The following is a 24,978-nucleotide window of genomic DNA, read 5'->3' as shown; positions in this document are numbered from 1 at the left end:
ATTGGAGAATATAAAAGGAAAAGGGGGAAAAAGGGGAAATAAAAACGGGAAAAGGAAAATAAAATGGAAATAAAAAAGGAAAAAGGAAAGAAATTTTAAAAAGGGGGAAGGGAACATTAATAAATGAAAAGAGAAGAAGAAATTTGGGAAAATTTAAAATAAGGAAATATAAGTGAAATTGAAGTGGAAAAAGGGAAATAAAGAGGAAATAAGAAAAGGAAAAGGGAAAAAAAAAAGAAAAAATTTTAAAAGGGGGGAAATTGGAAATTGAAAAAGGAAAAAATTGGAAAGGGGAAATAAAAAATGAAAAAGGGAGAAAGGAGGAGAAATGAAAAACTGGGAAATTAAAAAAGGAAAAGAAGAAAAAGGAAAAATCAAAATAAATAAAGAAAACTCCATTTCCTTTTCAAAGGAAAATAAAGGTGACAGAAAAATGGAAAAGGGAAAAAAAGAAAAAAAAATTAAAAGGAAAATAAACAGAAATTAATAAGGGGTAAAACGGGAAAGAAATTAAATAAATGAAAGGAGAATAAAGGGAAAATAACAAAAGGAAAGGGAAGAAAAGGAAAAGAAGTAATTTTAAAAGGGAAAAAATTGAGAAAAAATAGAAGTAGAAAGAAAAAAAGAAGGAGGAAAAAGGAAGGGAAGACAGAAAAAGGAGGCAGAGAATAAAGGGAGAAAAATAAGGGGGAAAGGGAAAAAAATGGAGAAAAGAAGAAAAAAGGGATGGAAAAAAAGGAAGAGGCAAAATGGATGGAGAAGAGGGAAAAAGAGGGCAGAGGGAGTAAAAGGGGTTAATTTTAAAAGGAGGAAAAAAGAGGTGGAAAGGGGAGAAAAGGAAAGAAAAAAGAAAAGAAAGAAACTCAACAAAAGGAAATAGAAACCAGGGAAAAAACCCAAGAAATGGATTAAAAGGTGACAAGATCTTAAAAAAAAAAAGTAAAAAAAAAAAAAAAAAATAAAAAAAAAAATGTAAAAAAAAAAAAAAGTAGGATAGTATTTTTATATATCCAGGGAAAGAAGAAAGGGAGGTAAAGGGAAAATTAAATTTTTAAAAAAGAGGAGGATAGAAAGAATAAGAAAAATGGAAAAAGAAACCCAGGAAATCTCAAAATAGAAAAGGAAATCAAAATCAAAATGGGAAAGGGGGCGTGAGAAAAAAGGGGAAAGGAAAGCTTTAAAAAGATACAAAAATATTTGAATTGAAAAATTAAATGGGCAAAAGCAAAAAGCATGGAAAAAGGGAATAGGAAAAGCAGAAAAAGGGGGGAAGGGGAGAAAAAAATAAAGGAAATAAGGGGAAAAGGAATAAAGAAAAAATAATAAGAGGAAAAATAGTTAGACAAAGTTGAGAGAGAAAAAAGGAAAAAGTATGAAAACCCCACCAAAAAACCCAAACCGCTATAATCCAAGACAGTGAAGAGCCAAATTTAAACAAATCCCAATCTGTGCCACCCCCAATCCCGGGATTTTCCCGTATTTTCGCCACCCCTCTGTCCCAAGCCCTGAATTTCCCACAAACCACAAAGTGATTGGAATGTGCTGCGCGGAAACCACGCCCAGATTGGGGAATTTCCACGGAATTTTCCCTTTTCCCAGGCAGTTTTCCCCCGGGCTGCACCTGCAGGCGGAGCCGCGCGGAGCTCTGGAACTGTGCCTGGAGCCGCACGAGGTCCGCGGCTGCCCCGAAGAGCGAGGGAGAGGGGAGCCGGCGCAGGAAGAACTCGAGGCCTGCGGGAATCGGCAATTTCAGAGAATTGAAATCCATTCCATTCAATTCCACTGCATTCCTTACTCGATTTCGTCTTTATTTTAGTCTATTTTTTCTATTTCTTATTTATTGTATTTTTTCTATTATTTACCGTTTTTATTTTTAAAACTTATTTTATTTTTTAAATTTTATTTTATTTCATTTTTATTCTTATTCTATTTTAATTTTATTTTATTCTACTCATTTTTTAAATTAAATTTTTTAAAATTTCATTTCATGGTTTATTCTATTTAATTTAATTTTTGAATTTTCTTTAGATTTGGTTTGATTTGATTCAATTCTATTTTATTTTTATTTTCTTTTTAAATTTTATTTTATTTTAATTATTTTATTTAAACTATTGTATTTCATTTTTATTGTATTTTATTATGATGTTAATTTTATTTTATTGAATCAATGAAATGAAATAACATACAGCAAAGTTGTTAAGTTAAATACTGAAAAATGAAAGAAAAACTAAAGTAGAAAAAAGTAGAATACAACACAATACAATAAAACAAAATAGAACAAAATATAACAGAATAAAATTAAATAAAAAAATAAAATATGGTGAAATAAAATATAATAAAAACTGAATTGAATTAAACAAAACAAAGTGAAAACAGTAAAATGCAGCGAAATAAAATAATAAAGAACACAGCTAAATAAAGGACAATATAATAAGAAGTAAAATTGAATTAAATAAAACCAAAAAATATAAAACTAAAATTAAATAAAAGCATAAAATAAAGCAAATTAAAATAATTTAAATTAAATTATTTAATTTAATAAGAACTAAATTCTAAAATAAAATAAATTTAATTTAAATTAATTTCATTATAATTTAATAAATATGAACTAGAAAATTAAACCAAACTAAAATAAAATCATATAAATTAAAGATAAAGTAAAATTAAATTGAAAATTATATTAAGGCTTAAAATTAAATTTAACTTAAATTAGAATTACACTTAACTAAATCAAAATTACTTAAATTAAATCATGTTATGTTAAAATTAAATTAAACTGAATTTTAAAAATAATTAAATTTAAAATTAAATTGGATTAAATTTCAAGTCAATAAAATTAAATAAGAAATGAAAATTAGGGTTAAATTAGATTAAACTAAAATAAATTAAAGTAACATAAATTTACATTAATTTAAAATAAACATACATTAAATTAATTAAAAATGAAATGGAATTCAAAATGAAATAGAAAAATAAATTAACATAAAAAAATTAAATTGAGTCAAATTAAGTTAAATTACAATTTAATTAAAATTAAATAAGAAATTAAATTAAAATTAAACTAAACTACATTAAACTAAAATAAATTTACATTGATTAAATTTACATTGAATTAAATTAATTAAAAATTAAAGAGAATTAAAAATAAAATGAAAAATTATATGAGGAAAAAAATTTGAAAATAAATTAAAATTAAATTAAATTAAATTAAATTACATTAAAATTAGCTTAAACTTAAATTTAGTAATAATTATATTTAAAATTAAATTTAAAATTAAATTCCATTCAATTCAATTCAAATATAACACAAATTAAGTAAGAAATTAAAATCAAAGTAAGTTGAATCAAAATAAATTTACAATAAATTAAATTAAACTGACATTTAATTAATAAAAAATGAAATGGAATTTGAAATGAAATTAATAATGAAATTTAAAATAAAGTTAAAAATGAAATTAATAGAAAAAAGAATTAACTTCAACACAAACTAAAAAGTAAATTAAATTAAATCAATTTTTTAATAATACATTAAATTACATGAAATTAAGGTGTCTGGAAGGGATTGAATGGCAGGAGTTGAACGGGGGATGCCGAAGCCGGCCGTACCCTGGGTCGTGGTGTGGGGGCCGCTCTCCAGCCTGTAGCCGTGCTCAGAGGAGAAGAAACACCAGGGCACCCCGGGCTCGCTGAGCGGGCTCCAGCAGCAGCCGCGGCGTTCGCACAGACTCTGGGGACAAAAACCCCGATTTTGGGCGGAATCGGAAAAAGAAAACCAGAAAAAGTTCGGGAAGAATTTTTCAAAATATAGAAAAAAAAATTGGAACAATTTAGAAAAAATTTATAAATAGATGGAAAGAGCTTGGAAAGAATTAGAAAATTTTTGGAAGGTATTATTGTGTGTTAAAAAATATATAATTAATTTAATGCTAAATTATACTTTATTAATTACATGAATAATTGTATTGTTAATAAATTAATTCAAATTTATCCACATTTACCTATAATATCTCAATAAACGAATAAATTTGCACTATAAAAAAAAAATATTTTCAGATCTATTTAAAAGAAATCTCCAATATTCCAAAAATAGAAATAGAAATAAAAGTATAAATATTAAATATAAAAATTATAATAAATTCTTTTTATTTTTATATTTACTGAAAAGAAATAAAGTAGGATATTTTATAAATAAAAATAAAAATAAAAATAAATTCTATTTATTTTTATTTTCAATTCAAATATATAAAATTGACTACTTGTTCAAAGTAAATAAAAGCGAATATTTTATAAATAAAAATAGAACTAAAAATCAAATCTCTCCAAATACTCAATTTACACAATTCTTTAAATACAAACATAATTATGTATTTACATACATTTATCCATATACTTTGATCTTTGAACTTTGATTTGTCAATCATAATTTGTGAATTTTATCTTTAAACTTTGATTTATAAATTTTATCTCTGCTCCTTTTTCTGCTCCTGACCCCTCCCAGGCAAAGTCCAGGAATTTGTACCCACTCCCATAAAATTTAATGTTTTTATCAACGAGCCCCACCCACCTTGGCCGTGACTTAAACTGCCCTGAAATTCCCCTGGAATTCCCCCAAATTCCCAGCCCCCAAAAACCCAATTCTCAGCCCTGGAGCTCCCTAAAATTTCCCCAATTCCCAGCCCCAAGATTCTACAAAATCCCCCACTCCCAAATCTCGAACACAAATTTCAAGCCCTAAAATTCCTCCAATCCCCCCAAGTCCTACCCCTAAAATTGCCCCAAATCCCCCAAATTTCCAGCTCTAAATCCCCCAATTCTCACTTCGAAAATTCTCACTATTCCCAGCCCCAAAACTGCCTGAATTTCCCCCAAATCCCACGAATTCCTCCAGTTCCCATCCCCCCAAACCCCCCAGTTCCCAGCCCCAAAATTCCCCCAAATCCCCCATTTCCTGGCCCCAGAATTCCCCCCCAAACCCTGCAATTCCCGGTCCCAAATCCCCCAGTTCCAGGCCCCAAAGTTCCTCAAATCTCCCAATTCCCACCCTCCATTTCCTGAAATTCTTCAAAATCCCCCACTTCCCACCCCCAAAATTCCTCCAAATTACCAATTCCCAGCCCCAAAAATTCCTCCAAATTCCCAGCCCCAAAACCCCCTGAAATCCGCCCAGTCCCAGCCCTAAAACTCCCCCAATTCCCATCCCTAAAATTCCACAAAATCCCACAAATGCCCATCCTAATATTTCCCCAAACCCCTGCAATTCCCAGCCCTAAAATCCCCCAATTCCCAGCCCCAAAATTCCCTGAAATCCCCTAAATCCCAGCCCTGAAATTTCCTGCAATTCCCCAATAATCAAAGATTAAAATGAGAACAATTAAATATTATTAAAATTGTGCTTAATAACATTTTAAAGTTATTACAATTATATATAATTAAATATTAGAATTACATAATTGAAATACTGGAATGGCAATTAAATATTGTTATGCTGTTGATTTATTATTCAAATTATTCTAATCAAACATTACTGTTTTCTTGTTTAAATATTAGAATGGTATCAATTAAATAATAGAATAACAGTAATTAAAAATTTAACAAGTATTTATTAAATATTAAAATGTCTGGATTAAATACATTTAAATTAATCAAATATTTAAAATACTTTATTTGAATAACAAATGTCAATAAATAATATAATGAAATATTGAAATTATATTAATTAAAAATTAAAATTTTTTATCTTGTGTTCTTCATTCAGAAAAAAATGCACAAAATTTGGATTTTTCACACAGTTTTTTGATGGGAAATTTTGAAATTTTCATCACTCCCTGTTTTAATTTAGGATCAAATGGGGAAATTGGGGTGGAAAATCAGGAATTTTGTGGATTAAAAGAAGAATTTTGAGTGGAAAATTGGGAGTTTTGGGGAGGAAAAGGGGGGTTTTAGGTTAAAATTTGGGGGTTTAGATTGGAAAGAAGGAATTTTGGGTGGGAATGGGGGATTTTGGGATTGTAAATGGAATTTTGGGTGGAAAATCAGGAATTTTGTGATTGAAAATGTGTGATTTGGCAGAGAAAAATCAGGATTTTGGTGGAAAATCAGAATTTGGGGTAAAGGGGGTTTCTGGAGTTGAAAATGTGGATTTTGGGGTGGAAAAAGGGTTTTGGCCTGGAATATGGGTAATTTTTGTTCAGACCTTGGTAGCTGCATGGTCAGGGATGCAGTCGAGGCGCTCGGCCAAGGATACATTTGGGCACCGAGGGGAAAACCCTAGAGTGGGAATGAAGAATTAATTAAAAATTAAATTTAAATTGGAAGTGGGACTAGAAAATGAAAATTAAAATAATGAAATTAAAATAATGAAAATAAAAATTAATGAGAAGAATAGTTGAAATTAAAATTAACATGAAGTGAAACTCAACTAAAATTGAGTAACACGAAACATAAATCAGAATAATTGAAATTCAAATAAATGAGAAATAAATATTAAAATAATAAAAATTATAATTAAATCAAAATGATGAAAATCAAAACAATTAAAATTCAAATAAATTTGAAATAGAAATTAAACTGGCTAAAAATAAGGAGAAGTGGAAATAAAAAAATTGAAGTTAAAAAAAAGAGAAATGAAAGTCAAAATAATTCAAATAACAATAAAATATAAAAATAAAAAATACATTAAAATAAAATTAAAGTAAAACTGTAAAAATAAAAATAATAGAAAATAAATTATTAATTTAATTTTAAATTTTAATTTAAAGGAATTAAACTACAGGTACAAAAATTACAACAAAATTTTAAATAATATAGTAATAAAAATAAAATAAACTTATATAAAGATATAAATTATAACAATACATAAAATATTCTTATAAAATAACTATTTATTGTAATATTTAATATTCTTTTACATTACATTGAAATTTTAACCTAAAAAAAGTTTCAGAAAGCGAACAAACTTTAATTTTTCCCCTCTAACTTTTATTCACTCCCTTTTCTCCTGCACCTCCAAATCTTTCCAAAAATCCCCGGGTCTTCCCCCGGATCCCTGTTTTACCCCAAAATTCCCATTTTTCCCCTCAAATCCCCACTTTTCCCCAAAAACATCCGTGGCTTTCCCCCCCAAAATTCCCCTTTTTTTCCCAAATCCCCAGTTTTTCCCCCAAAATCGCTCACGGGTTTCCCGGGATTTGGGGTCCCACGTCCCCAGGATACCCAGCAGGACTCCGGCCACGGCCACGGCCACCAGGAACAGCGCCCCCAGCGCCAGCTCCAGGCGGCTCCACTGCCCCATCTGCCAGGAATTGGAGGAAAACCGGGATTTTGGGAATTCCGGGAATTCCCCAAAATTCCACACCCGCTCCTGGTGATGGGGAAAATTTTTCTTGTTGGCGGAATTTGGAGCTGCAATCAGTAATTGGAGTTTTTAGGCGAATAATTCCTGGTTTTGGGGGTCTTGATAATTCTCAAGTTTTAGGGTAATTCAGATTTTCCATCAATAATTCCCATTTTTAGGGTCTTGGTCAATAATTCCCAATTTCCTCAATCAGTAATTCTCATTTTTGTGAAATTCAGATTCTTAATCAATCTTTCCCATTATTATGGTAATTCAGATTTTCCATCAATAATTTATATTTTCGAGATCTCGGTCAATAATTCCCGTTTGGGGGTATGTCGGAGCCCTAACCAACAATTGGCATTTTGGGGGATTAATTCCCATTTTGGGGATTTTGGTCAATAATTCCCAATTTTTGAATATTTCAGATCCTCAATTAATATTTCCCATTTGGGGGAAAATTCAGATTTTCAATCAACAAGTCTCATTTTTTGGGATCATTCAGAGCCTTGATCAAGGAGCATTTTTAGGGGAATAATTCCCATTATTGGGGTCTCAACAATTCCCAAGTTTTGGGATAATTCTGAGCCTTTATCAAACATTTGCAATTTTTGGCTCTAAATAATTCTCATATATTTCTGACAATTCAGATTTACATTCCAAAATTCCCATTTTGGGCTCAGTAATTCCCAATTTTTTTTAGTATTTCATGTCCTTAATCAGTAATGCCCATTTTTGGGCTAATTCAGATCCTCAATCAATAATTCTCAGTTTTGTGGTCTCAATAATTGCCAATTTTTGGGATATTTTTGATTATTAATCAAAATTTCCCTAATTTTGGGTAATTCAGATTCTTGGTCAATATTTCCCATTTTTGGGGTCTCGGTCAATAACTCCCATTTTTGAATATTTCAGATCCCCAATCAATAATTCAAATTTCTGGGGTAATTTGGATTCTCAGCTGATAATTCCCATTTTTTTAGGTAATCCAAGGAATTTTTCCCACCCCAAACCCAGAATTCCCACCTTCCTATGATTTGTGAGATTTTGGGAAAATTCTGGAACCAAAATTGGGAAATTTGAAATGCAAAACCAGAAAAATTCAATTTTTTAGAAGTCCCAAACCCAGAAATCCCCAGGGATGGAAACTAAACTAAACTAAGATTATAATAAGGAAAAGGAAAGGAAAAGAAAAAAAGGGAAGGTGCGGGAAGGTGCGGGAAGGGAAGGTGCAGGAAGGGAAGGTGAGGGAAGGTGCGGGAAGGTGCGGGAAGGTGCGGGAAGGGAAGGTGCGGGAAGGTGCGGGAAGGTGCGGGAAGGTGCGGCAAGGTGCGGGAAGGGAAGGTGCGGGAAGGGAAGGTGCGGGAAGGTGCGGGAAGGTGCGGGAAGGGAAGGGAAGGTGCGGGAAGGGAAGGTGCGGGAAGGTGCGGGAAGGTGCGGGAAGGTGCGGGAAGGTGCGGGAAGGTGCGGGAAGGGAAGGTGCGGGAAGGGAAGGTGCGGGAAGGGAAGGTGCGGGAAGGTGCGGGAAGGGAAGGTGCGGGAAGGGAAGGTGCGGGAAGGGAAGGTGCGGGAAGGTGCGGGAAGGTGCGGGAAGGGAAGGTGCGGGAAGGTGCGGGAAGGGAAGGTGCGGGAAGGTGCGGGAAGGGAAGGGAAGGTGCGGGAAGGTGCGGGAAGGGAAGGTGCGGGAAGGTGCGGGAAGGGAAGGTGCGGGAAGGTGCGGGAAGGTGCGGGAAGGTGCGGGAAGGTGCGGGAAGGGAAGGTGCGGGAAGGGAAGGTGCGGGAAGGGAAGGTGCGGGAAGGTGCGGGAAGGTGCGGGAAGGTGCGGGAAGGTGCGGGAAGGGAAGGTGCGGGAAGGTGCGGGAAGGTGCGGGAAGGTGCGGGAAGGTGCGGGAAGGTGCGGGAAGGTGCGGGAAGGGAAGGTGCGGGAAGGGAAGGGAAGGTGCGGGAAGGGAAGGTGCGGGAAGGTGCGGGAAGGTGCGGGAAGGTGCGGGAAGGTGCGGGAAGGTGCGGGAAGGTGCGGGAAGGTGCGGGAAGGTGCGGGAAGGGAAGGGAAGGGAAGGGAAGGGAAGGGAAGGGAAGGGAAGGGAAGGGAAGGTGCGGGAAGGGAAGGTGCGGGAAGGTGCGGGAAGGTGCGGGAAGGTGCGGGAAGGTGCGGGAAGGTGCGGGAAGGTGCGGGAAGGTGCGGGAAGGTGCGGGAAGGGAAGGGAAGGGAAGGGAAGGGAAGGGAAGGGAAGGGAAGGGAAGAAAAAAGAAAAGAAAAGAAAAGAAAAGAAAAGAAAAGAAAAGAAAAGAAAAGAAAAGAAAAGAAAAGAAAAGAAAAGAAAAGAAAAGAAAAGAAAAGAAAAGAAAAGAAAAGAAAAGAAAAGAAAAGAAAAGAAAAGAAAAGAAAAGAAAAGAAAAGAAAAGAAAAGAAAAGAAAATGCAAAAACAAAGTAAAAGTAAAATTTAATTAGAAAATAAAAATCAAATGAAAGAAATGAAAGAGAAATTAGAGAAATAAAATAATACTAAATAGAATAAAAAATAAAATTGAAATTAAGTGTAAAAAATTAAAATAAAAATGAATATAAATATAATAATAAAAATAATTAACCAAAATAGAAATAACAAAGTTAGATTGAATATAACTAATACAAATACAAAAATAAAATAAAACTGAAATGAAAAATAAAATAGGAAATAGAAAATACAAAATATAAATAAAACAGAAAATGTAAGAGAAAATTTAAGAAGGAAAAGTGAAAATAATTAAATAAAAATAAAGTGAAGCAGGAAAAGAAAATGAAACCCCGCAATAATTGATTATTGATTTAATGGATAGTAGTAGTACTAGTACTGGTAGTACTAGTCCATTCCTGCTCACCTGGAGCCAGATCTTTCCCTCCCCGTTTGGACCGAAATCCCAGAAGAGTCCAGAATTCTCCCCTTTTTATTCAGGGGGCGGGACCTGCCCCGGGAACTGCCCGGAGCAGATCCAATTTTCATTATGCATTTATGGCCTTTTATGGATTTATGTTTTGCTAACCCATGAGAATCCTTGGAAATGGGGAATTCCCAGTGCTTTTCAGGGATTTACCCTGGTTTTCTGTCAGTTACCACGGCTTTATCCTGACTTGTGATTTCTCATGGATTTATCCTGATTTTCTACAATTTATCCTGTTTTTATGCAGATTTTCTGGGATTTCTCATGGATTCACCCCAATTTTCTCTGGTTTCTCCTGGATTCTTCTCAAGTATCTACAACTTTTCACAGATTCAGCCCACTTCAGTGATTTCATGGATTTATTGTGATTTTCTGTGATTTCTCACAGATTTATTTTGACTTTCTGTCATTTATCCTGGACTTATCCCACTTTTCTTTGATTTTTCATGGATTTATCCTGATTTTTTTGATATTTCTCATGGATTTACCCAATTTCCTGTAATTTCTTGTGGAGTTTTCCCATTTTCTCTGACTTTTCAGGGATTTATCCAATTTTATATGCTTTCTCACAGATTTATTCCAATTTCTGCAACCTATCCCAGATTAATCCTAATTTTCTGAGATTTTTTAAGGATTTATCCAGATTTTCAGCAATTTTTCACGTTTATAGCATTTTTTATGATTTCTTGTGGATTTACCCCAATTTTCTGTGATTTCACATGAATTTATCCTGTTTTTCTGCTATTTTACCCAGTTTTTCCCAGATTTCTGTAACTTATCCTGGATATATCCTGATTTTCTCTGATTTCTCATGGATTTATTCCAATTCTCTCTAATTTTCACACATTCATCCTGATTTTCTGCAACTTATCCTGGATTTATCTGGATTTTCTGCTGCTTCTTATTGATAATTTATCCCAATTTTCTTTTTTATTTCTCATGGATTTTTCTCAATTTTCTACCATTTCTCATGGATTTATCTGATTTTTTTTGTGATTTCTTGTAGATTTATCCCATTTTTATGCCATTTTTCACTGATTTATCCAAATTTTCTGTGATTTTTCATGATTTTATTCTGATTTTCTTCAATTTTTCTCATTTATTCTGATTTTTTGGTGATTCCTTCTGGAGTTATCCTTTCTGTAATTTTTTTGTGGATTTATCCCAATTTTCTGTGATTTCTCACAGGTTTATCCCAATTTTCTGTGATTCCTCACTCATTTTTCCCATTTTTTTTGCAATTCTTCACCGATTTATCCCAGTTTTCTCTAATTTTTCTTGAATTTATAACAATTTTTTGTGATTTCTGGCAGATTTATCTCGATTTTTCTTGATTTCCTTGTGGATTTCTCCCAATTTTCTGCCATTTTTCATGGATTTATCCCAATTTATCCCAATTTTCTGCCATTTTTCAGGATTTATCCCAATTGTCACCAATTTCTCACAGATTTATCCAGGTTTTTTCCCAGACACACCAGAACATTGGGAATGAAACCGGGACATCAAAAATGAGGAAAAAACCCGCAAAATCCAGTTTTCCTAAATCTGCAGGAATTCAGGTATAATTCGATCCCAAAAATCTGGTGGGAAAGGGGAAATTCTCACAAATCCCAAAATTATAAAAACAATCAATAAAAATTTTTAAAAATTAAAATAATTATAGTAATAAAAATGAATAGAAAATTAAAAATAAAATTTAAAACTAAAAATAATAATTAAAATTATAAAAGTAATAATGAAATAATAACACTAATAATGCCTTGGGGTTATTTTAATTTATATTTTCTTTAATAATATTAATTAATAGCGAGACTGGTGGGGATTTAGGCATGGGGGAAGGGTGGGAGTGGGGAGATTTTGGTAAGGGGGAAGAGTGGGAGCCGAGGAAGAATTTGGGGAGGGGGATTTAGGGAAAATTGGGGGATTTGGAGGAAATTTCGGGGGATTTGGAAGTGGGGGAGGGGTGGGGGATTTTTGGGGATTTTGGGTGAAATTTGGGGAAAATTAGGGGGAATTTGGAGAGAAATTCCAAGGATTTGGGAGGAATTTCGGGCATGGGGAAGGGGTGGGGAATTTGGGGGAATTAATGGGATTCTGGAGGGGATTTTGGAGGGTCTCAGGACCAGTGATTCTCTGGGAGGACCCCAGATCCCCCATCCCATACGAACCATTGGGACCCTGACCCTTTATAAGGACTCCCCACAGAGACCCCCACCCTATAGGACCCCCTAGCCCTTATAGGAACCCCCAAAATGTTCCTATAACCCCATAGGGACTTCCCTCAGCCCCATAGGGAGCCTCCACTTCTTATAAGAACCCCTCACCCTTTATAGGGATCCCCCCACCCTATAGGACCCCCCACTGAGATCCCCCACCCTATAGGCACCCCCAACTTTTATAGAGAGCCCACTCAACCATATAGGAATCCTCACCCTATAGGAACGCTCTCAACTCCACAGGGAGCCTCTACTCCTTTTAGACAGCCCCCCCACCCGTTTGGGACCCCTCCATAGAGGTCCCCACCACTGTAGGAACAACCACCCCATAAGTACCCCCCCCATCCATAGGTCCCATTGTAGGGACTCCCCACCCCTTATAAGGATACCCCACAGAGGCCCCCTGCCCTATAGGGATCCCCTACCCGTTGTAGAGATGCCCTGTGGAGACCCACACCCCATAAAGGCCCCCCTCAACTCCTTATAGGGAGTCCCCAAACCCTTATAAGGAACCCCCACCCCTAATGGGATACCCCCATCCTTTATAAGGACCCCGCCAGGGGCCCCCTGCCCTATAAGAATTCCCCACCTCATAAGGACCCCTCTCAACCCTACAGCGGTGCCTCCACCCCCTATTAGGAGCCCCCACCCCCTATAGGGACACCCACTCTTTCAAAGGATCCCCTGACCCTACAGGGACACCCCCACCCCATTAAGTCCACCTTTAACCCCATAGGGGTGCTCCCACCCCTATAGGGACCCCCACCCTTTATAGGAATTCCCATAAGGACCTGCACACCCCTTGAAAGGATCCCCCACCCCTATAGGGAAGCCTCTACCCCATAGAGAAACTCCTTACAGGGACCAACTGCCATATAGGGACCCCCAACCCCATAGGCACCCTCACCTTTTGTAGGGACCTCCCCACCTCTTCTAAGGACCCTCCACCCCATAGAGACTCCACCCTAGAGGAACCCCCAGTAGGGACCCCAACCCCATAGAAACACTCCCATCTGAATAGGGATACAGACCCCACTGTCCCACAAGGAGGCCCCACACCCACAGCAACCCTTCCCCACCTTTAGAGGGACCTCCCACACCACAGAGACCCTTCTACCTCATAGAGGGACCCTCATCCCCTATAGGGGACCCCACTCCCTAGAAACCTGGGTGCTGGGGAACAGAGATGGGAATGCAACGGGAGCACTGGGCAAAAGGTTCCCTGGAGAGGATCTATGCAGCAGGGGAGTTGCCTGGGGTGTCAGCAGGGGTGCACTGGGCTGTGCTGGGACAAACTGGGATGGCTTGGAGTGTGGTGGCCATGCAAGGGGAGGGTCTGACACCGGCAGAACTCTTGGTACCCACCAGAGGTGTCTCCAGGATCTCAAGATTGTCTAAATCCAACTGCAGAGAGACCAGGAGACCTTGCTGGTCACTGGGATGTCCCTGATGCCAGCAAGGAATTGGGGGACCAAACTGTCCCCAGGTTCCCTGAAGGGATGCCCTCCAATCCCAGGAGCCCACTCACCTCCTGGAGATCATCTTGGGTTCCTTCCAGGAGTGGCTGGGAAAGGAGAACAAAGGCTTGGTCTGGATTGGGCCTTGTGGGGCTGTGGGGGGACACAGGTGCAGGGAGCAGGGCGGAGGCAAAGGGATGGGAACTCAGGGTGTCCTGGGGGATCTGTTTGAGGTGGGGGGAGACCCAAAGACACTGAACTGGGGAAAACTGAGAGCCCAAGGTAGTGGGCCAGGGGTGTGGAAGGGGCACGGTGTAAGCTACAGGGCGGGAGAAAGGAATTGCGGTGTAGGGACATGGGCGTGCAAGGGAGAGGCTTGGTGGGTACAGAAGAACGAGGACAGGTGGGGACAAAGACCAGCAAGACTGAGAGAGGATTTGAGAGAGGCGCTGAGTCAGGGAATTGTACAGGCGGACTGCGCTGCAGTGGCCAGAAAGAAAGGCGGAGGACTGAGGGGGCACGTGGAAGGAAAGACCTCGCTTGGGAATGGTCAGTGGGAGGGTGTTTGGGCACCCTGCACAGGACACAGAGGAGGGAGCAGGGAGGAAATGTGTGACGGGCCCAAAAGGGTGGGATGGGAAGCCAGAAAGGGCAGGATACGGGGACAGCGTTTGGCTGGTGCCTCACCTTGGCCTGTGCTGGGGGGCACAGCAGGATGGAGAAGAGCAGGGCCACGCTGAGCACAGCCGCCTTCATCTTCCTCTTGCACTGGGCAGCACTGCCTGAGGCTGCTCCATGCCAGGAGAGCCTTTATCCCTGCCGGGACTCCTCCCTGTGCCCTCCCCAAGAGCCCCCAGGCCAAAGCCCAGCTTGGCACAGCCCCCAGCCCTGGCCACAAACCCAGCCCTGGCACAGAGTCCATACCACCTGTGGCACGGATCCAGCCCCACTCCCCACATCCCTCTGGCTTCCTGCATGGGGCAGCTGCCCCTGGAAGGGCCCAGGCACCCAGGGGTGCTAAGGGAGGCAGGCAGGGAGCGAAAGGCAGCTGGGGACCCTGTGAGGACAACCCCCACTCCAGCACAATCTGTTCTCCAACAGCCCCCAGTGCCAGATGCCCCATCTCCTGCTGCCCCTTCCCTTCCAGAGGTTTTCCTGTGGGACACCCCAGAGCTGAGCCTGGCCCCAAACCCAACATGTGGGAGAACAGGGGGAACAAGGGGCACGTGATCAGGCCACGGATTGGGATCTGCAGTCACTGGAGACACTGGGGAGCACTGGGCAATGTTGATCACCTGCAGACAAGGCTGAGGTTTGGGGAATGGCTCAGGTGTGGCAATTCCCACATCCAGACAACCCTGTATCCCTTCCCCTGCAGATACCAAGCTGGTTCAATTTCCCTCCCCAGAGCAGAGTTCAGAGGGAAATGTTTCCTCCTCTGGGACTCACCCTGTCACACCTGCAGTCTCTGTGCCCACCCAGAGCACATGGGTTCTACTCTGCACAGCTGTCCCACATGCAGTGGGTTAGCAACCCCATCCCTAACAAGGCCCAAACTGCTTGGGACATGCCCAGAACTCCACGAGGTCCTTGTCCCCACAGAGGGTCTCTGCAATACCCTGGCCCTGGGCCCAGGCCAGCGCTGGCCCTGAGCAGAATGTGCCCATCCTGAGGGACGTGGGCAAGGGGACATTTGTCCCCAGGCAGCCATTAAGAGCTAACTGGGTAAACAGAGGTGACCTCCAAGAAGGAGGAATGATTTTGGTCCCCTGCCAGCATCTTTGATAAGCCCTGTTTACCCAGGGCCTGAGGCACCAGGAAGACACTCAGGAATTCTGTTCCTCCCTGGAGTGCCTGATGTGGGGCAGTGTGGGCATGGGACAGGTTCAGGCAGCCTGGAGGCCCTTGCTCCCTGCAGGCCTGGCAGTGGGGAGAGCCTGCAGAGCAGCACAGAGCTGGGGCCACTAGTGGGAGCAGCTCTTGGGGTACCACACACCCTTGTTGCTCCCTTGCTGCTGTCAGCAAAGGCTGGAGCCCAAATCTGGGGACAATGGCCAAAGCCTACTGAACTCCAGGCTCAGAAAATCCATTCTCTTCATCCATCCTGGGTACTGTCTGATGGGAGAAGAAATTCCTGTTGGCTAAGCATGATTCCCTTTGGTCAATCCATGCTGACCACTCCTGGTCACCTCCCTGGCATCCCTATGGTCAGATGGCCTCCAGGATGAGATGTTCCATGCCCTGTGCAGAGGTGGAGGGGACACTGCCTGGCCTGTGATGCTTTAGGATTTTAGTTTGGGGGTTTTTTTCATGTATTTGTAAGCCTGTAGTTCTTTAATGTATAACTCTAAACTCTGTATACAGTGCTAGCTACTGTCTTCACATTTTGGTGAGACAAAACAATTCCTCTCTAGGTCTGGGAATCAAGGACACCTCACTGTCTCAGGCCCCGAGAGACCTAAACAAAAAGTGAGTTGGGGCGAGAAGACTGGGGGTAAATTGCTTCATTACCTGAAGTTGTAATTGCAAGATTAACCCCCAATGTGCAAATGGACCAAACTTATAACCTGTTGGCCATTTTTGGGTGTAGCCACTGCAGAGGTTTCTTCTGCTCTAAACGTATCTGAAGGTCCTTCAATAAATATTACCCCTTTTTTTTTCTCTTAATTTTGTCTGACCTCTGTTTTTAAGTAAGCCCAAAAAAGCATCACCTGCACTTCCCTGGCTCCTTGCTGCCCTCTGGGAAGAGTGGGATGACACTGGCTTCCTTCCAGCCCTCAGACCCCACTCCTGACTGCCACAGCCTGGCAAAGATTGTCATGGGAGGCCTGGCTGGGGTGTCCTCCAGTTCCTTCAGCACTCCCAAATACCTCTGTCAGGGCCCTTGGACTTTGGGATGCCTCGTTTCTCCAGGGGATCTCTGACCAAATCTCCAAGGGGTCGGAGGAAAGTCTTTTTTCCACCATTCCTTGTCACTGCTCTCCTGGGTCAGACATTCCTGAGGGCTGCTCTTGTGTTACAGAAAGGGCAACTCCACCACTCCCTTTTCTGTCCTGTTTTTCTAAAACCCCTGAAGCCATTCCTGACAACTCTCCAAGCATGGAGCCATCACTCCGTGCAGCAGCCTTGAGGACAGGAAAATCCTGCTCTGGTTTAGTGCTCTGCCTACAGGGATGTGAATAAAAGTGTTCAGAGGAGATGCAAGTTGGAGATCACAGGTTGAGGGTGAAAACCTGGTTTGGATTCGGAAGCCTATGGGAGGTTTTCCTAAGCCTCAGAGAATCACAGGTGCCCCCAATTTTTTCCCAGGTGGATCCAGATGCCTGTCCCAGCTCCCAAAAAGGAAAAATACACAGAGAAGTGGTTCCTGAGAGCTGTCTTTGGCTGTTGTTCTTGTTTGACATTCCAGGGCATTAGTGAAGGGTTCTGCTTCTCTCTTTCCCCAGGGACACTGTGAATCCACCACAAATTTGTTGTGGCCCAGCTGGGAAAACATTTCAGGTCACTGTCTTGACTGCTTGCTCTGGAACTTGCCCAAGGAACTGCAGAACTGGGGAAGCCCCAGACTGCTGAATGCTTTCATGGTGCCACAGACCCTGGGTAAACAGGGCTTATCAGAGATGCTGTCAGGGGACAAACACTTCTCCTCACAAGACAACTCTGTTACCCCAGTTAGCTCCCAATAGCTGCCTGAGGCCAAGCCCTTCTTCCCCACATCACTCAGGATGGGCACATCCTGCTCAGGGCTGATGCTGGCCTGGGCCTAGGGCCAGGGCATTGTGGAGACCCTCTGTGGGGACAAGGACCTTGGGGACATACAGCCACAGACAGTGCTGGAGTTTGAGCCTTATTGAAAATGGGATCCCTGCTCCCCCCTGACTGAGGCAGATATGCAGAAAAATATCAAGGTGCTCTGGGAAGGCTCAGTGGCTTTGGGTGGGACAGGGTGGATCCCAGAGGAGAAGACATTTCCCTCTGAATCCTGCTCTGGGGAGGGAAATTGAACCAGCTTGGGATCTGCAGGGGAAGGGATACAGAGACTCAGAGACTGAGAGATATTGCACAGTTGTGAGACTTGGATAGTCCAGAGAGATGGAGTGATGGCTCCATGCTTGGAGAGTTGTCAGGAATGGCTTCAGGGGTTTTAGAAAAACAGGACAGAAAAGGGAGTGGTGGAGTTGCCCTTTCTGTAACACAAGAGCAGCCCTCAGGAATGTCTGACCCAGGAGAGCAGTGACAAGGAATGGTGGAAAAAAGACTTTCCTCCGACCCCTTGGAGATTTGGTCAGAGATCCCCTGGAGAAACGAGGCATCCCAAAGTCCAAGGGCCCTGACAGAGGTATTTGGGAGTGCTGAAGGAACTGGAGGACACCCCAGCCAGGCCTCCCATGACAATCTTTGCCAGGCTGTGGCAGTCAGGAGTGGGGTCTGAGGGCTGGAAGGAAGCCAGTGTCATCCCACTCTTCCCAGAGGGCAGCAAGGAGCCAGGGAAGTGCAGGTGATGCTTTTTTGGGCTTACTTAAAAACAGAGGTCAGACAAAATTAAGAGAAAAAAAAAGGGGTAATATTTATTGAAGGACCTTCAGATACGTTTAGAGCAGAAGAAACCTCTGCAGTGGCTACACCCAAAAATGGCCAACAGGTTATAAGTTTGGTCCATTTGCACATTGGGGGTTAATCTTGCAATTACAACTTCAGGTAATGAAGCAATTTACCCCCAGTCTTCTCGCCCCAACTCACTTTTTGTTTAGGTCTCTCGGGGCCTGAGACAGTGAGGTGTCCTTGATTCCCAGACCTAGAGAGGAATTGTTTTGTCTCACCAAAATGTGAAGACAGTAGCTAGCACTGTATACAGAGTTTAGAGTTATACATTAAAGAACTACAGGCTTACAAATACATGAAAAAAACCCCCAAACTAAAATCCTAAAGCATCACAGGCCAGGCAGTGTCCCCTCCACCTCTGCACAGGGCATGGAACATCTCATCCTGGAGGCCATCTGACCATAGGGATGCCAGGGAGGTGACCAGGAGTGGTCAGCATGGATTGACCAAAGGGAATCATGCTTAGCCAACAGGAATTTCTTCTCCCATCAGACAGTACCCAGGATGGATGAAGAGAATGGATTTTCTGAGCCTGGAGTTCAGTAGGCTTTGGCCATTGTCCCCAGATTTGGGCTCCAGCCTTTGCTGACAGCAGCAAGGGAGCAACAAGGGTGTGTGGTACCCCAAGAGCTGCTCCCACTAGTGGCCCCAGCTCTGTGCTGCTCTGCAGGCTCTCCCCACTGCCAGGCCTGCAGGGAGCAAGGGCCTCCAGGCTGCCTGAACCTGTCCCATGCCCACACTGCCCCACATCAGGCACTCCAGGGAGGAACAGAATTCCTGAGTGTCTTCCTGGTGCCTCAGGCCCTGGGTAAACAGGGCTTATCAAAGATGCTGGCAGGGGACCAAAATCATTCCTCCTTCTTGGAGGTCACCTCTGTTTACCCAGTTAGCTCTTAATGGCTGCCTGGGGACAAATGTCCCCTTGCCCACGTCCCTCAGGATGGGCACATTCTGCTCAGGGCCAGCGCTGGCCTGGGCCCAGGGCCAGGGTATTGCAGAGACCCTCTGTGGGGACAAGGACCTCGTGGAGTTCTGGGCATGTCCCAAGCAGTTTGGGCCTTGTTAGGGATGGGGTTGCTAACCCACTGCATGTGGGACAGCTGTGCAGAGTAGAACCCATGTGCTCTGGGTGGGCACAGAGACTGCAGGTGTGACAGGGTGAGTCCCAGAGGAGGAAACATTTCCCTCTGAACTCTGCTCTGGGGAGGGAAATTGAACCAGCTTGGTATCTGCAGGGGAAGGGATACAGGGTTGTCTGGATGTGGGAATTGCCACACCTGAGCCATTCCCCAAACCTCAGCCTTGTCTGCAGGTGATCAACATTGCCCAGTGCTCCCCAGTGTCTCCAGTGACTGCAGATCCCAATCCGTGGCCTGATCACGTGCCCCTTGTTCCCCCTGTTCTCCCACATGTTGGGTTTGGGGCCAGGCTCAGCTCTGGGGTGTCCCACAGGAAAACCTCTGGAAGGGAAGGGGCAGCAGGAGATGGGGCATCTGGCACTGGGGGCTGTTGGAGAACAGATTGTGCTGGAGTGGGGGTTGTCCTCACAGGGTCCCCAGCTGCCTTTCGCTCCCTGCCTGCCTCCCTTAGCACCCCTGGGTGCCTGGGCCCTTCCAGGGGCAGCTGCCCCATGCAGGAAGCCAGAGGGATGTGGGGAGTGGGGCTGGATCCGTGCCACAGGTGGTATGGACTCTGTGCCAGGGCTGGGTTTGTGGCCAGGGCTGGGGGCTGTGCCAAGCTGGGCTTTGGCCTGGGGGCTCTTGGGGAGGGCACAGGGAGGAGTCCCGGCAGGGATAAAGGCTCTCCTGGCATGGAGCAGCCTCAGGCAGTGCTGCCCAGTGCAAGAGGAAGATGAAGGCGGCTGTGCTCAGCGTGGCCCTGCTCTTCTCCATCCTGCTGTGCCCCCCAGCACAGGCCAAGGTGAGGCACCAGCCAAACGCTGTCCCCGTATCCTGCCCTTTCTGGCTTCCCATCCCACCCTTTTGGGCCCGTCACACATTTCCTCCCTGCTCCCTCCTCTGTGTCCTGTGCAGGGTGCCCAAACACCCTCCCACTGACCATTCCCAAGCGAGGTCTTTCCTTCCACGTGCCCCCTCAGTCCTCCGCCTTTCTTTCTGGCCACTGCAGCGCAGTCCGCCTGTACAATTCCCTGACTCAGCGCCTCTCTCAAATCCTCTCTCAGTCTTGCTGGTCTTTGTCCCCACCTGTCCTCGTTCTTCTGTACCCACCAAGCCTCTCCCTTGCACGCCCATGTCCCTACACCGCAATTCCTTTCTCCCGCCCTGTAGCTTACACCGTGCCCCTTCCACACCCCTGGCCCACTACCTTGGGCTCTCAGTTTTCCCCAGTTCAGTGTCTTTGGGTCTCCCCCCACCTCAAACAGATCCCCCAGGACACCCTGAGTTCCCATCCCTTTGCCTCCGCCCTGCTCCCTGCACCTGTGTCCCCCCACAGCCCCACAAGGCCCAATCCAGACCAAGCCTTTGTTCTCCTTTCCCAGCCACTCCTGGAAGGAACCCAAGATGATCTCCAGGAGGTGAGTGGGCTCCTGGGATTGGAGGGCATCCCTTCAGGGAACCTGGGGACAGTTTGGTCCCCCAATTCCTTGCTGGCATCAGGGACATCCCAGTGACCAGCAAGGTCTCCTGGTCTCTCTGCAGTTGGATTTAGACAATCTTGAGATCCTGGAGACACCTCTGGTGGGTACCAAGAGTTCTGCCGGTGTCAGACCCTCCCCTTGCATGGCCACCACACTCCAAGCCATCCCAGTTTGTCCCAGCACAGCCCAGTGCACCCCTGCTGACACCCCAGGCAACTCCCCTGCTGCATAGATCCTCTCCAGGGAACCTTTTGCCCAGTGCTCCCGTTGCATTCCCATCTCTGTTCCCCAGCACCCCCGCATGGTCCATGACACAGCCCCTGTCCCCGCAGTGCCTCTTGGCCAGGACCCCAGTACTTCTGGGCAGGAGCACAGCAGCTCCTACACCCCACTGCTCCCATAGGCCCCTTCCCCAATGTCCCCCCTGCTTTCCCCTTTCCTCCCAATCCAGCCCTGTGCCTCCAGTGTGTCTTTAATGCTGCCTTTGTCCCCAGCCCCCTGTGGCTGAAAAGCTGGAGGGTCTTTTGCGGCAGAAGCGCCTGGCTGCCTCTCTCCATGGATAGGTGAGCAGCATTTGGTGGTCCCCAGACCCCCACATGATTCTGTGAAATTCATGGGGAACCGTGGTATTTTTTGGGTGGGCAGAGTTTGGGGCCAGTAGAGGGATGCAAAACTTGACTTTCACTGATCTATTTTCTGAGGGTGCTGGACAAGTCTTTTCTTGCACTTGGGGAGCTCTGGGGAACCCCACAGTCCCCATGGGGGGAGGTTCTCTTGCAGGTTTTGGGGAACCCCAGGGATTAGGGGGTCTGGGGGTCCTGTGGATCTGAGGAGCCAAATCCTGTCCTAGGTCTACCCAGGACCTCAATTCTTTTCTCTCTCCAGAAACAGGGGTGGTCACAAAGCCCCTCTTCTGTCACAGTGGACACAGGGGATCACATTTTGAGCTCTGTGTTTTAGGATTGGAACTGTTGGTGAAAACCATGTCCTGCCCCCCTCCAGTGGCATGAGGAGATGATCATTCCTGGAGGAATTGCCTGATCCCCTGTGAGCCCTGGGCTTTTTTCCTCAAACAAGAAATAAATGCATTCAGCAAAGCCATGCTCTGTGTCTGTGTGTGTATTCCAAAGGAAATTTCCCCAAACCTCCAGGAAGTTTCCCCTGGAGGTGTTGTCTTGTCCCTGTGTCCATCCATCTGAACATCCTGTCACTCTGTCACTGTTACCTCCACACATGTCTGACCCCACTGACACCTCCCAGGTTTGCACCTGAACTCCTCCCTCCTGCTCCTCCTTCACCAGAAGTGCCGTGGCAGCTCAGACCAGGTGCTCCCAGGCCAATGCCAGATCTGTTTCCCAAGGGGAAGTCTTTTGGGAAACTTTTCTCTCTCAAGGACTGTTTTTTGTAAATAGGTTTTTGTTCTCTGAAGAATGTTGTACAGATGTCTGAGTGTGTTTTTCTCCTGTTTCACCAATGGGACAAGAGAGGTGTTCTTCCTTGTACCAATCAGGTTAACCTGTATTGGAACACCTTATAAATGGGGCTGAAAACCCTGAAATAAAAGCTTCTACCTCCTCGGGATTGAAAACCTCTGCTGTTGTGACTGAATCTGTGCTTGTATTTCATGTCCACTAGCAACATATATGGAGTTCAGTTATACACTAATGCAGTACAGGATCTGAAAAATATAAAAGTTAAAAACAAGGCATCACTGGAGACTGGACCAGCATGGGGCCTGCAGTGCTGAGAAATGGGATGGTGTGGATGTGGGAAGTGCCACATCTGAGTAATTCCCCAATCGTCAGCCTTGTCTTCAGGTGATCACAATCCCCCAGCACTCCAAGGGGCTGGTGGAAGATGGATTGTGTTGGAGAAGGGACCCAGCTGCCTTCAGCTCCCTGCCCAACACCTTAGCCACTGCACATACCCGGAGGCTCCATTTTTGCAGGACCAAATGCCCCATGAAGGAAGCTGGATGGATGCCAGGCGAAACGGGCTGGTTCTGTGCCACAAGTGGTATGGACTCTGTGCCAGGGCTGGGCTTGCAGCCAGGGTTCGGGGCTGTGCAAAGCCGGACTTTGGCCTGGGGGCTGTTGAGGAGGGTGCAGGGATAAAGGTGCTCTTCCCCTGGTGCAGCCTTGGCCAGTGCTGACTAGTGCAAGAGCAAGATGAAGGTGCCTGTGCTCAGCGTGGTGGGGCTGTGGAAAGTAAGGATCCACCACAATTTATGGGGACTCAAGGGGTCTGATCCTTGTCACTGCAGCCACATTTGATAGTGCCGGGACCATTCCAGTTCATCTGAAGTCATTAAGTCAGGACAAACTCAGGACAAAAGGATTCAAGCTGGCTTCTCTACTGCAAGGAAACACATTGTGGGAGAGGCTTAATGATTTCTGATTTAGGAACCAAAGTGAGTCAATTATTTGCCTGTGGTTTTGTTCTAAACCGGGGACAATTTCCAAATTACTGCAATTTGGCTTAAAAAATGAGAAACATATGTCAGCACTGCGGTACTGAACACTGAATGAAAAGCTGTTTGTGGCCGTTATGATCCAGAAAACAGTTGAAATAATTTCCCTATTTCAATCTTTCTTCCTCTCTCTGGAATGAACCTCCAGCTCTTCCTGCAGTTCTGCTTTCCATAATCTGCTTCTCTGGAGTTGGGATGTGTCAAATGAGCAGTGGGAAAAAGGAGGATAAAGGACCATTAAAACTGCCAACTTTGTTGTTGTAGCATCTGAAATTTGAATGTCTGGTTTTTAAACTATTCAACCAAATCACAATTTTCTAACTTTTTTGAGGGCCCTATTTGGGAATAGATCCTCAGAGTTACCTCACTGCAGACGCTTTTTGGTTGGTTTTGCTACAAGTTGATGAGAATATTGGCATAAGGGGAGGGATGAGGGAAAGGGAAGAAACAATTCCTTTCTTTTGTCTTCCTTGCGGAAAGTTTTCTCTAGAGATTGTGCTGCGGCTGGAGACTTCCCAAGCCCAGGGCTGAGAGAAGCAATGCAGTTGAGGGAGTTGAGGCATCTTCTCTGTGGTTTGTAGTCCTGGGGCTGGGAGGGGACACAGCTGCCCCCCTGCACCCCAAAACCCCATGGAATGGGGGATCCTTCCTGCCTCTGCCAGATGCTCGTTATCTGGCATCGGCCTGGGAGTGCCTGGTCTGAGCTGCCACGGCGCTTCTGGTGAAGGAAGAGCAGGAGGGAGGAGTTCAGGTGCAAACCTGGGAGGTGTCAGTGGGGTCAGACATGTGTGGAGGTAACAGTGACAGAGTGACAGGATGTTCAGATGGATGGACACCTGGGGGGTATGGGCAAGACAACACCTCCAGGGGAAACTTCCTGGGGGTTTGGGGAAATTTCCTTTGAAACACACACGGACTTTCAGAGCATAGCTTTACTGAAGCGGTGTATTGATATGTCAGAACATATGGCCCAGGGCTCACACAGGATCAGGCATTTCCTCCAGGGATGATCATCTCCTCATGCTGCTGGACTGGGATAAGACATAGGTGTCACCACTACATCCAATCCTAAAACAGAGTGCAGAATATGTGAGCCCCTCCCCCCTGCCTCTTTCCCCCTTGTTCATTGGGACATGAGAGAGGCTTTGTCACCCTTGTTTCTGTCTACACCACTGGGGCTTGGACATGGGGAGTTTGGATTTGGAACCTCCCTGGAGTGGAGGGGCTCCACTACAGAACCTGGAGGGAAATGCAAAGGCCCCTGTTGGAGTCTGGGATACAGAGTGTGTGTCCTTGTTTCTGATACTTATTTTTAAAATCCAGAAAAACACTGATTTTCATATAACATGAAATTAATGAGCATGTTTTCATGGTGATA

General features: G+C 43.9%; 1 protein-coding gene and 1 long non-coding RNA gene across 3 annotated transcripts in view; one reads left to right on the top strand and one right to left on the bottom strand.

Moving 5' to 3' along the window:
* Nucleotides 1-10,218, bottom strand: part of LOC111943230 (maltase-glucoamylase-like) — a 68,377-nt gene extending 58,159 nt beyond the window's left edge. For both annotated transcript variants that reach the window (XM_086866495.1, XM_086866496.1), the window contains exons 1-5: nt 10,197-10,218; nt 7,174-7,291; nt 6,194-6,267; nt 3,607-3,727; nt 1,622-1,731 (exon numbers count right to left, since the gene is read on the bottom strand). In XM_086866495.1, coding sequence (XP_086722621.1) covers nt 1,622-1,731; nt 3,607-3,727; nt 6,194-6,267; nt 7,174-7,291 — 423 coding nt within the window. In that variant the 5' untranslated portion in view covers nt 10,197-10,218. The remainder of the gene's footprint in view (nt 1-1,621; nt 1,732-3,606; nt 3,728-6,193; nt 6,268-7,173; nt 7,292-10,196) is intronic.
* A 10,139-nt stretch (nt 10,219-20,357) lies between these two features.
* Nucleotides 20,358-22,231, top strand: LOC111943229 (uncharacterized). Its single transcript, XR_002870835.2, has 5 exons — nt 20,358-20,451; nt 21,032-21,067; nt 21,192-21,230; nt 21,625-21,693; nt 22,091-22,231. It is a non-coding gene; the product is annotated as an uncharacterized LOC111943229 (long non-coding RNA).
* Nucleotides 22,232-24,978: the final 2,747 nt, after the last annotated feature.

The sequence above is a fragment of the Cyanistes caeruleus genome, chromosome 31 (genome assembly GCF_971803275.1).
Source record: "Cyanistes caeruleus chromosome 31, bCyaCae1.hap1.1, whole genome shotgun sequence".
Taxonomy (NCBI): Eukaryota; Metazoa; Chordata; class Aves; order Passeriformes; family Paridae; genus Cyanistes; species Cyanistes caeruleus.
The sequence above is the reverse complement of the archived record's forward strand: the minus strand, read 5'-3'. Positions and strand labels throughout refer to the sequence as shown.